Source organism: Lonchura striata, chromosome 1, assembly GCF_050655825.1.
Source record: "Lonchura striata isolate lonStrDom1 chromosome 1, ASM5065582v1, whole genome shotgun sequence".
NCBI lineage: Eukaryota > Metazoa > Chordata > Aves > Passeriformes > Estrildidae > Lonchura > Lonchura striata.
Genome location: NC_140703.1, coordinates 32,648,427 through 32,661,341, shown reverse-complemented (window position 1 = coordinate 32,661,341; position 12,915 = coordinate 32,648,427). Strand labels below are relative to the sequence as shown.

Below are 12,915 nucleotides of genomic sequence, written 5' to 3'. Positions count from 1 at the left end.
GAGATATTTAATGCATGGAGCGCACAAAATCTCAAGCAAATAATGATAATTAGTATTTGTTATTTATTTAATGGGTTGTGTGTTCTGGTGTCCTGTTTATGAACTATCTACATTTTATGTAATAATACTATATGGATTTTTACTGTAACACAGAGCTGGAGGAAAAGGCTAATTAGTAGACAAAATGAAACAAAATTCCCATTTCCTTTTCCTACTTCCTTAGTGGAATACAGCCGGGAATACATGGTACTGAAGGGCAGGCTGCTCTGCCACCTTATGGAGGGAAAATGAACTACTGTTTGCGGTCCTGACAGTGGACTTGCACATATTTTTTCCATCTCCGTATGCAAAGTGGTAAAGAGAAGCTTTTAAGAAAAAGTTAAGTTACTATCAAGTTTTGTCAGTTTGCTTATCCTTGGTTCTTGGTGGTTCTTGCAAGAAAGGAAAATCAGTCACATCCACCAGCAGTAAACTGTGTTTTAATATAAGCTGATCCTGTTGTTGGTGAGTCCAAGAAACCCTCTGATGTAACACTGTATAAGAATAATAATTACAATTTAGACTGGTGAGCAGTGAAATGTTTAAAAAGAGCTTATCTAATAGAATAATCCATTAAATAACTCTTGAAATTACTATATCCTGTGTTGATCCCAAATTCAATTTGCATTCTAACAGTAGCTGTATATTTTCTTATTTTCTTACTGCCTTTAGGTTGTGTCTGTTTTGCAGGGATTTTTGGGTTTTGGGTTTTTTTTTTTGCCTGTCTGTCAAGTAGAGAAGCTTTGACAACAATTTTTCTCAAATCCTTATTCTCAGCAGAATGTTTTGATTGTTGTTTTTCTTCTTTCCTTTGGAGAATTATAAACTATTATGACATTTTTTTTACCTTTCCTCAGCTTTAATTTAAAAAATGAACAACCAACACAAACCGATGTAAATGCTTCTCAAAGGTCTGACTACCTTCCTAGAAATCACATCTGTAATTCATTTTCTAGACTTTGACTTTACTGCTTATTTTTCTTTTTTTATTCTAGACAAATGTGGTAATCTCTTTGCAATTCTGTGTAATTTTTGCTCTGCAGGATAATCTTGAAAATAATTCTGCAGTAGCAAACACTACCTGTATTGCGTTCCAGTCTTCAAAGGGGAATTCTGAATTTAAATTTAAAAAGTAATTTTGTTTCAAGGTATTTGTTTTTGTTTGATTGTTTATTGTATTTGAGGTTTTGTATGTTTGGTTTTGTTTGGGTTCTGGTGGTTGTGTTTTTGGTTTTGCGGTTTTTTTTTCTTTTAGATAAGTGAAAAAAACAGAATAAAGAATCATAGGCCTCGTTATGTTGGAATTCCTCAGGGAGAAGTTGCCTGAGAAACTAATCTCACTTGAGATAAAAAGACTAATAGCAGAGGGAAAAACCAACAAGAGAAAAAGAATAACGAGAGAGAAGAGGGCTCCAAAAATGTCTGTGTCTCAAGTGGATTGAATTGTTGGAACTGATGAATTGTTTATCTGGTGGTGCATCGAGACTGAAAATAATTTGATGGAGAAATGGTTTCTGTCGTCAAAAACAGTTTTAATGGGTGTTCAGGTACATAAAGGACAGCCATGGATAAACTGCATTTACTGTAAGGAGCCTGCATGTTGTATGCATAATGATGCACAATATTAGAATATTATTTTTCCTTCTTCATGCATCACCTTTGTTTTTAAGGACTAAGCATGTCTGTCTTTAAAATGGCACCATGCCCCTTTTTGCCTTGATTTAAGTCTAGAAGTTGTTTCTCTTCTCATTTAGTAGGAAATCTTAAGTATCAAATGTATATGTATCTTGGAGAAATAACATTTTAATTTTTAGCATTTGGACTTAACAGTTTTTTCTTCTCAGTCCTGAAGTATATGGAAAAAATTTGCAAGGTAGATAAAATTTCTTTTTAGTTTGTCATTCCAATTTTAATTACTTTTATTTATTTATTTATTTTATTTATCTTTACACTTTAAGTCCCTCTCTTTATCTCTCAGCATTGGTTTCTGGGAACTATTTGCTTTAAGTTTTCTCTACAGGGTGATAGCTTTTGAAATAAAAACCTTCTCCTTTGCAAGTCCTGACTGTTTCATATGGGATTATGGATGACTACTGAAATTGTCTATTTGTGTCTATTATGGATTGCTGCAATTGAGACTGGATAAAAGGATTTGACAAGAAAATAAGGAGGTGTCTATGTCAACCTCTCGTGGAGAATCAAAGTCAGTATCTCACTCCAAAAGTGCGGTGATGTCTGTGTGTAGGATTTTTGTAAGAGCTTGCAAGAATATTTCAGGTTTATTTGACATTCTCATCAGGGATATGTATATCACTGTCAGTGGCTGAGGTGTGGATTCTGCCTCTCTAGATGTGGTTACTGATCTCTGTTTCCTGCTTTTCTTTATTTCACAGAGAGCCCTTCTAGAGAAGAAGCAGAGGAAGAAACGCCTCGATCCGTTGATGGTGCAGCCAAATCCTGAGGCTAAGCCACGCAGGTCAAAGCCCAAAGGGTGCGAGGAGCAGACTCCTTTAGTAGAAACGCCTACCCCTGTCCACAGTGATGTTATTTTACATGGTAAATAATCAACCTGATTGCAGCAGGGTTCTCCAAAATCCCAGTGTATGCATTATGCCACAGATGGGTGATTACATTGCTGTGGTAGGGGTCAAGTGGTAAGATTGATTACATAATTTTCTATATACAAAAGTTGAATTATAGTACAGTATGGTTGAGCAATACTAAACTGTGGAAAGCAAGCAAAAACCTCACCTTGATTTTTTGATAGCTGTAAATCTTCATCTGCCCTTGAATAATCTCTCCCTTGGGTTAGGCTAGAAGAACTGTAGAAATGGGCTGGCAACTTCTTTAATGGTGAGGACATACAAATCCAAAGTAAAAAAATCTTCTAAAGCTGTAAGATAAATAAAATAATTCAGTAGTGACTACTTGTATGGTGTTTCCTTATTGTGTCATGACATACTCCACCTCAAGATTGCATATGACTGAATGATAAAGTGGAGAAAGCAAACAAAAACTGCTGTGAATACTGTGTTAGGCTCTTGATGTTTTTTAACTCATCTGTAGGGCTTTATTGAGACAACTGAAACATGACAGGCTATAGTGATCCACAAAGTCACAAGCATAGAGTACTATCAGGGCCAAAGGCAATAACTTGGTGGCCTCAAAACATTGCAGGAAAATAGGGACCATTGTTTTAGGAGTGAAAAGAAATGGAGTAGTGAGAGCCTTAGGACTCCAATGTCACAAGGAGATAAAAAAAGCAGCAATTAAATCCTTACATTCTAGTGGAAGTGGCAGGAAGTTGTTTATGAGAGCCAGGATCCCATCAGCTTATCAAGAAAGTAATGGGAAACATTCTAAGGCTTTGAGATGTGTGCTATTGCAGGAGTTCGTAATACAAATATTGTATTGATAGCAAATTAATATGCACAGTAGAATTTTAAACCTCCAAACAAGGGGTGTTACCTGGTTTGAAGGTTGGAACTATGTAATCTCTTCTCTCTTGAATATTTTTCTTATTCTCTAGATGCTTTTCAGGATCACAGGATGGGAAGGAAAGTGGTGATGTTTATGGTAGCGTTTCTATGTTTAAAATCAGGTGTAAGAAAGTTCATGTTAAAAGACACTTCGAAGTCAAGATGAGAATGAGATAGGATAGCTATAACTTTTAAGGTGCAAGTCTTCAGTAAGTAAACATGTCAGAAATGCAATGCCTAGTTAAAGCAGTAGAGTTTTAAGAAGCGAAAGAGTGGGAAAACAAGAAATCCAAAGCTGGAGCTACACTTAGGTATTACGTGCTACATATTAGGTCTTACGCCAGACCCTGACATCAAAATGCTGCCATCAAGTGTGGTGCACAGCTGTGTTGTATGATTTAAACATGGAAATTTCATTCTAACAAAAAGATAGAGGTTTATGGCTGTAGATACTTTTATCAAATTGTGATACACCAATTATGGTGTTCACTGTACTCACTGGCATAGGAGCAAACAAACAACATGAAGGGAAAGAAAATAAGGGCGATGTCTATAAATAAATTGGAAACTATCAATCTGCATGACAAATACAACTTGTTTTAATTGCTTAAGCCCTTGTAAAAAGCATTGCATTTAAATAGGGAGAAACTGATAACTGATATGTTTAAAGTAATAGGCAGTCTGTTCCAGAGCCAGGCCTGACTCCTCCTAGGCCTTCCAAAAAAAAAATTGAACAAGTATATTTCAGTACTTTAAAGAGATGCTAGAAGAAGGGAAGATGAAAAGAGCCACCATCCTGGGATGCATCTTTGGCTATAAAAAAATAGATGTTGGAATTTTGTTTCATTTTGGCCTGCAGGCATTGATGGACCAGCTGCTTTCCTGAAATCAGATGTGCAGGATTTGGGGACCAAGCTCCAAACTCTCTCTGTTGGATCTACCAAACCAGAAGGCAATGCAGATAAGGAAAATGATGGAGAGGCTGTAACAGATACAGAAAGCAAGCCAGATCTACAAGAAATATTACAGAAGCGGGGTAAGAGTTAATAATGGGTAAATGTCTTTTTTGGGGCTCTTCTACTTTTATAACTTTATTTCATTAAATAAAATGGCATTAAAAATGAGGAATCATGAAACAAATGTCTGTAGGATATCACTTAAAAGAGTTACTAGATTCTACAGCATATGGAAGTACAGGGCTGCAGTTCCTTTTCCTGATATTTGAACCATACCAGCTATATTTTAAGGGTTTCTCAATGTGCTGTATAATTTCTGGTCTTTCCAAGGAAATTGCTGACAAAATGCTATACCACATTTTGCTAACGTTTGGGGTGTTTTTATTCCAGATATGTTATATCTTGATAAGGTGCTTGAATATTTTCACAACAGCAGGAACCTTCAGTAAATGCCATGATTTGACTCTTTAGGAGACTAACAGGAAAGGTTTTTTTCTGAGTCAGAGGCTGTCACAGTCAATGGTTTTCGAGTTATATATTCAATAGTTATATCCCATTGAGTAATTTCCTAGTGGAGTGTCAAGCTCTGTCTGCCAAGTATCTTAAGTTGCTGCCAGTACTACAGGAAACTTTTTTTTTGTGGTATGCAGCCTAAGCACTTTGCAGTAAAATAATGGCTAGTGTTTAATTTAGTATACAGCTTCTTTTTATTTCACAGAGCTTGTCTCCCAGAATGTTTCCAGTACACTGCATGTATTGAGGTACTATCACATTCAGAGGTATTGTCATCCACTTTTTAGATGGCACAGCTGCTTACCTACAGATAGCAACATTACACAAGAGTTAGAAAAGGAAAGAGGAGAGAATATCCAGTAACTTCAGGGGAAATTAGTGGAGGTAGAATATAAACAGTGAATTTTGAAATTGGCTGGAGTACCAGGGTCAACGCCTTTCCTCTTCCTAAACGTCCCTTGGGAAGTTTACTGACAGGTTGTTAAGACTGGATTTTTCTGTTTTATCTGAGACTTCCAGCAGTGCCCCTTCTCTGCAGTGCCATGTCAGAGCATTGTTATATGTTCTCAGAAAATAATTCAGTTAAGCAGGCTGTGTTCACTGTCTGTAACACTTTAGATACATTTTCTTTCTACAGCCAAATTAAAGAAAAGAATCACAGAGCAAAATCTTGGATGCACAGAATCAATTTGGTTGGAAAAGACCTTTGAGGTCATTGAGTCCAACCTATGACCTAACACCACCTTGTCATCTAGACAATGGCACTAAGTACCACATCCAGTCTTTCCTTAAATACCCCCAGGGTCAGTGACTCCACCACCTCCCTGGGCAGCTCTTTCCAACTCCCAGTCACCCCTTCTGTGAAGAACTTCTTCCTAATGACCAGTTGATGATACTGTTCCAAGTGGAGGGACATACCAAATAGTAATGTGTACAGAACCTCTTCATAAATGTCTTTATCCAGAGTTATTTTAGTTATATTCCCACAGTAATCTCTACATGACTGTGCTTAGGTTAAGATTAAATAAATCCTGAAATTTCTCAGTCTGTGCTTCAGTTTTAGAAATCAAGTCATTATTAGTATTTATGGACCAGACTGATGTAAGAACGGAGGGGCTCTTACTGAAAAATTGACATACCCTGTTTCAGGGACAAGACTGAGGGAAAATGGTAAAGAATGTAAACTGTAAAGTCCTATCCAATTTATAGGATAAGTTTCAGCAGATTGATCGGGATTTCCTTTTATGGTTGTTCTTAAGACATGGAGGACTTTTCTGCATGAAAATATGCAAAATTAATTCAATGACAACATAAACTAAGCAATATGTTATGTCATGGAATATCATATTAATAAAGGCCTGACAGCTGCTTAATCATCTGCACAGTGACTGCTGCAAAATATCAGTAGGAGTTATAATTACAAGGCTCAGGAAGAGATACAGCACATGAAAAAAATCAGCAGTTGAATCAGAAATTAAGAATCATCAGTTGAAAAAGCAGAAATTAAGAATGTGAGTAGGTATTCAAGAGCCATACATTAATTAATGATGCCATGAACTTGTGACACCTTCTTTCAGAGATAACATGCTTTATCCTGTATTCTGACAGGAATTTCAGGCAGTTTGAATTTTGATGAGGAGGACACAGAAGAGGAGGAAGCTAGTAAGAGACCAGTATCTCATTCACCATACCCTGAATCTGAGAGGCCTAGTTCTGCATCCAGCGAGAAATCTTTTGCAGTAAGTGTCTTGAAATCCTTTTCTTATAAGCACTGGGCACGTGCCTGATTTTAGTGATAACCCCTGGAGCACTGGATTAAAATACAGTAGCTTCAAGTACAGTAGCCAGCAATATTATTCCCTGAAAGCAGAGTAAGGTCAAGATTGTCAGGCTAACTGACTGAAGGGACATTGAGTTAAACATAAAGACTTAGCAATGATCAGAGGAACAATTGTGGGTGGAGGATCCCAGGCAGCCTAATCAGTGAATATGGGAACACAGTGAGTCAGCACTGTCACCCCTAAAGGAGACAGACTGGGCCATTGTCTCTGCAAAATTCACCAAAATGACTCAGAGAAGCTTTGAAATGCCATGCAAACATAGGAGAGATTTCTTCCTGAAGGTTTGTAGCATTTATTGTGGGATGCAAAGAGAAACAGAATTTTGGAATGGAACAGAGAATGCCGGATTGGACAAAGATCATGTGGGATGTTTAGGGGAAGAAACTTAAGAGGGAAAAGAAGGGTATCAAGATGGATCAGGGAGTAATAAGCATGGGAAGAGAGGGATTAAAGGGGGGTAAAAGGCATCAGATATGCATAAACAACTGCAGAACAATATGATTGTCTGCCCAAGCCTTGTGCCTTGATTACTTCAGCATGTCCCACTCTCTTCTGAAGTGCCACTTCTGTTTCTCATGTGAATGTGTTTGTGTGTGTCTGTGTGATACACATACTTGCATACATACATATGTTGCCAAATTATGTGCTGGGCTTGCCAGTGTGTTGTAAGAGACCAGCATCAGGAAGACACAGGGTCTGAGATAGCTCAGACCACACAAGGGCCATGGGGTTTGAGCATGGATGCTGGACACCCTTCAAAGTCCATGCTGTGGGAGACCCACCTGAGTGTATTTGTGAGGTGACTGATGCCCTGCACTAGTAGGGGAGTAGTGCAAGAGGTCTGGGTGTCAGCTTCTTGGGAGACTGGGCTGTGGGTGCAAAGTGCTGGAGATACAGGGTGGTGGGTGCTGGAGGGGGGGAAGGGATGAGACCCTCCAGTGAATTTCAAGTCTGTGTATGTATCTCTATGCTATTCACTCAATTTTCTTACTGAATGTAGCTGGGAATGCGGATAAACCTGCAACTTCATCTTGAAGGCCCAGTCAAAGAGGAATCTCTTGGGTGCTACAATTCACAGGATTCAGCTACCTCTAAAAAAAATTAATTTAATGACCTGTACCATATTTCCATTAGAATTTTAATTCCTTTGATTACTCTATGTATACTGACTACGCACATTGTTCTAAGGCTCTTCCAACATTTAGTTGATACGGTTCCACCAGCAGCTTACTCCATTTCTGCTATTGTTCTGAACCAACATAATCTCAGAACTCATTTCATTCACAAAATCCCAGCCTGTCTTACTGCAGCATCCATCAGTTCTGCTTTATCCTTCTGTTTTATTTTCCTCAGTGGTTGAAGTTCTAAAAGCAAAGAGGTTCTTTGCTTAGAATATTTACAGCATCTCATCCTATTTCTCCCTTTCTAGCAAATCACTCACGTCTGCTTAATGGGTACTTTTTCTCTTTTCCTCTTGGAGACTTAGTCTTTCCTCAGAAAGAGCAGGTAAAACCTTCAGCTGCTTTCTTCTGAGGAAATACAGATGGTATCTTGCTTAACCTTCCTTTCCTCAGTATCTTCTGGAGACATGATACTTTGTTTCAACAAACCACTATTTTCTTGTGGAATACCAGAGTCACTGATCTGATATTAATTTGCTAATATGATGCTTCTTCCCATAGGAAACAGGTGCTTCCTGTAGTCCATCACCTCAGGCAGATGCACAGCTGGGAGAAGTAGAGAACTTGGAGGATTTTGCATTGCGCCCTGCACCCCGTGGAATTAGTGTCAAGTGTCGAATCACTAGAGATAAAAAGGGAATGGACCGGGGGCTCTTCCCTACTTACTACATGCATCTGGAAAGGGATGACAACAAAAAGGTACTGGAAGCAGCACATATTATCTTGGCTATTGTGCTTCTGCCAAAAAATATTTTTAGTACAACGGAGAGCTTTTGGTAGGAAACCAGTAGCTGAGGACAGCCATCATCCACATGAGGACAGCTTATATTTGGCCAAGGTACCAAGGAGGGAATTAGCACAGGATTAGGACTGTATTGTGGTTTAGAATCTATAATACAGTAAAAGATGAAATTGAAAAAGAATAAAAATATTCAATGTTAAAAAAGAGCAGGAAGACTGAGTTGCTCCAGAAGAAAAGGAAGGAAGACTAGAAAGGACAGGTACATTTTAAATCTAGACTGCAAGTGAGCTGATGGAGGGATAGGATTTCAGGCTGGGCACTTTGGAAGAGAACAAAATTGTGGAGACAGTAATACTAGCACTAAACAAAAAAGGGAGTGCATACGGGAAATGGAGAGATAACAGTTTGGATAGCAATGCCTCTGCATTCTTGCAAAGCATCAGTCTTGATCAAAGTTTTGTTTTTCCAGACATTCCTTCTTGCAGGGAGAAAAAGAAAGAAGAGCAAAACATCCAATTACCTCATATCAGTTGATCCAACTGATTTATCTCGGAAAGGGGAAAGTTTCATTGGAAAACTCAGGTGAGAACCACAGATGAAAACTGTAGACAGTTGAGATAAGATTTTAATTTTAATTGAGTTGTGGTTATGACTGGCAATCTGGTTTAAATTCAAAGAGAATAAACTTGCATTGTTCTGCTCCATGTAATCTGTATTCACTTGGGTTGGCAGCCTTCTTCAGCATTACCATTCACTGTGGCAACTCAGAGGAGAAACTGTCTAGATGCTTCTCCAGGATAGGTTACAGGCTCACATGGGCACGTCACAGAAGCTCCTTACTGAGCTGGCAGCAGGAAGATTCATATGGCAAGATATGTGTGTTTTTGCTGTGTTGTACAAATACTTTCAGAAGATGACAAAACTTTCTACTAATGCCTCTCTTTCTGTGTTTTTCCATAACCTGACATTAGGTCCAACCTCATGGGAACAAAATTTACAGTCTATGACCATGGTGTTAACCCAGTCAAGGCACAAAGTTTAGTGGAAAAGGCTCATACAAGACAGGAGCTCGCAGCTATTTGTTATGTAAGTACTGCCTCTCCCTTTTTGCCCCTTTCTTTGTGCCTGGTTACCGAGGAAACACAGCTTGCAAAATCATGCTGCTGCCAGCCTCTTCCACTTAATTTTGGAACCAAGTGACCAATTGCAACCAGATACAACAAGAGGCAGAGGCCTCACAGATAAATTCTTAAAAATTTAATGAAAAAAAAAAAACCCAACCAATGTCAGGAGTGGGAGAAACACCTAAACTAACATTCTTATGACCTTCTTATCTGGCCTATTCTGTGTGTGGCCAGTCACACATGCTTTACATGAAGCCAGTCACAGCATGAACTGCCTCTAGCCCAGCTGGCATCTGGTAGACCCAGAGAAGGAACTGGAAGTACTCTGTGAAATAGAATTTGGTTCTGCAAAAACTAAGGCATTTTGAGAGCTAGGAGGGAGCTGGTATTATTTCAGTAGCAGCTTGTTTGGTGGCAAGGATGTGGTTCCAGGGTAAATTGTGATTTACTCTAGCTCTGTTATAGAGATGTTCTTCTGCTCTTGTGAATTACCTCAGTACAGGATTCAGAGTAAGGAGGCACTTGTGGAGACTACAGAATTACATGAGAGTTCTCATGTCACATTGTTGTATATTCCAGTCCTACAGTTTGAGTAAAATTTGAGGTTCTCTACGAGACAATTGCTCTGAAGTGTAAGGATTTTTATTTTTCTCACAGGTGTTTTTATTTTTCTTACAGAAGCTTAAAGATGCATTAGCCTACTGGAGCAGCATCTTGATTTTTTGCTTTTGCTCTTCATCTTAATGGCACTTGGGAAGAAATTGATGTGATAATTCCAGTACTTGCCTGTTTACAGAAGTAATACTAGATATTTTCTTTGTATATAGTATTCTTCAGTTTCCTACCTAGCTGGACACAGCAAGGTGTTAGAATGAACACAGACAGTTAATATAAAGTCAGCTTTTCAGAATTCTAAGCTTTTATCTATAAGGAGTTTGTAAAGTTTAAATATGAATAAAATCAGTACCCTCATTCTTTCATGTGCCCCTGTATTTTTTGAAGTGACAGAGGTTTCGACTCCAAATACCTTTGTATGTGTCTGCAAAATGCATTAATGTGTTAGAAGAAGCTGTATCACTTCTGTCAATCAATTCAGTACTTCTAAAAGATTCTGGCTTTTAACTGGTCCTTGAGAATTTTAAAGGTTATCACGGATATTGTTACAGGACACTTTAAATGGACCCTTGGATTGTGGCAGATACTGTTAAATGAATGGTTTGAGAATACCAGGACTTTTTTCCATTACTTTTTGTACTCAGTCCACTTGGAGCAGTCTCCTTCAGTAGTCTGGAAAAATCTGTTTAGGATTGAAGCTTGGATAGTTGCTGAATACTTCCCTTCCTGGGTTTATTCTTAAACGTTTATAAAACAGTATGATTTGAGAGAATATTGTAGGTGTGTTCTTAAACACAAATAACAGCATCTGAAGAAAAATGTCATTCATTGTTCAGAAACATTTAGACTAACTGGTGATATACAGACAACATAGAATCAGGTGAAAGATATTTTGCCCTTTGCCATAGTTAAAGCTTGTTCACTAGCAATGTTTCGACACATTACTGCCTCAGGTGCAAACAGCCTATGCCTGGAAATTGCACTTGTATAATTTTGTTGTAAATGTTTTAGTGGGTAAGAAATACACTCCAAATTAGTTAATACAATGCATATCTCCTAACACTGTTCTTTAAATGAGAAAAGGCAAGATAGCAGTTCTCAGTAATTAAACAAAGTTGCAAATAGATAACTGCTGCTACAGTTGTACCCAGCAAAATTCTAATAACTAGTACAAATGGTGATACAAGTTCAGTTTTGCTGTCTTTCCTTCTCTGAGGTGAAGTGTCTCATTTACTGAAAATAATGGCTTTCCTTGTCTTTCAGGAAACTAATATCTTAGGATTTAAGGGTCCCAGAAAAATGTCTGTGATCATTCCAGGAATGAACATGAATCATAAGCGAATTCCAATCCGTCCACGAAATGTGAGTTATGAAGTTTGGTCATGTTTCAGATTGGAGGAAGAAGTTAAAACTTCCTTGTTGGGGTGTGGGTGTTGCTGACAGTCAGGGCTTTTAGGGGTCAGGGCTTTAGCAAGTCTCCTGGAGAATAAATATGTCGCCCAAATATGTTGATTAACTTGTTCTTGCCTTCTACCTAATCTGTAGCTTTCTGAATAGTATATGTATCCTTATGAGTCCTTTGGTCAGTCTGAATATTATTTACTTATCTCTCCATTGTTGCTGTTGCACCTACAAGCTGTCCTCATGTTGGGACCCTGTTGTGCCGAGGGCTGGATGAACACTGGACATGCCTGCTTCTCTCAGGAGCTCACATTCTTAGCCAGGATGTGGATTGCAACAGATAGGCAATAGACAGATAAGGTACTGCTGGTACAATAGCAAGGGAATAAATACATTTTTGATCACAATGCTGTTAGCCTTTTTGTAGGAGTAGCAGAAAAGAAGGATTCTTGAAGGAGAAGGAGGGACAAGGAGAAGATGGAGTTTTGTTGTGACTGTTTAGTGAGGATTGCTCATAGATATGAGAGGCATTAGATCTACAAGCTTACAGAACAGTATCTGAAGGTATGTTAAGGTGTGTGGTGAAAATTGATAGGTTCCCTTAATGTGGATTTTATGTTTGGTGAGAGAAGACCAAAAGGCAGAAAGAAGAGGTACCAACTGAAAGGCGTGGTCAGTGTTTTATGCTGGAAAATGGTATTTGCAGCCATGTTGAGAGTAGGAAAAGAACATGTTTCCTGAGGTCAGAGAAAAAAAGAAAAAATCTTCAAGAATGGAGATAGAGAGTCATGAGAGCCCAGAAAATAGATTTAATTCTTCTGAATGGTCAGAAAAATTGTATCTGGAAGTGCTCATTTATTAATTGTCTTTCAATTGGTGCCCTATTAGTACAGTAATGGTTCCACGGTCCTGCCTTAAATTTTCTTGCCTAAATCTAGATGCACTTAGTTGGTGCCAGTTCTCAGGCGTTTGTTTTGCATTTTTAAAAAATAAATAAAGATAAAAAGTAACTAAACTTAACAGG

General features: G+C 38.2%; 1 protein-coding gene across 3 annotated transcripts in view; it reads left to right on the top strand.

Moving 5' to 3' along the window:
- Positions 1–12,915, top strand: part of TULP3 (TUB like protein 3) — a 31,529-nt gene that overhangs the window by 15,505 nt on the left and 3,109 nt on the right. For 2 of the 3 annotated variants that reach the window (XM_021548904.3, XM_085573559.1), the window contains exons 3-9: positions 2,433–2,595; positions 4,378–4,554; positions 6,596–6,726; positions 8,511–8,708; positions 9,221–9,333; positions 9,723–9,837; positions 11,754–11,852. In XM_021548904.3, coding sequence (XP_021404579.2) covers positions 2,433–2,595; positions 4,378–4,554; positions 6,596–6,726; positions 8,511–8,708; positions 9,221–9,333; positions 9,723–9,837; positions 11,754–11,852 — 996 coding nt within the window. Of the gene's footprint in view, positions 1–2,059; positions 2,243–2,432; positions 2,596–4,377; positions 4,555–6,595; positions 6,727–8,510; positions 8,709–9,220; positions 9,334–9,722; positions 9,838–11,753; positions 11,853–12,915 lie in introns of all 3 variants that reach the window. The other variant, XM_085573574.1, reaches the window with a different exon arrangement.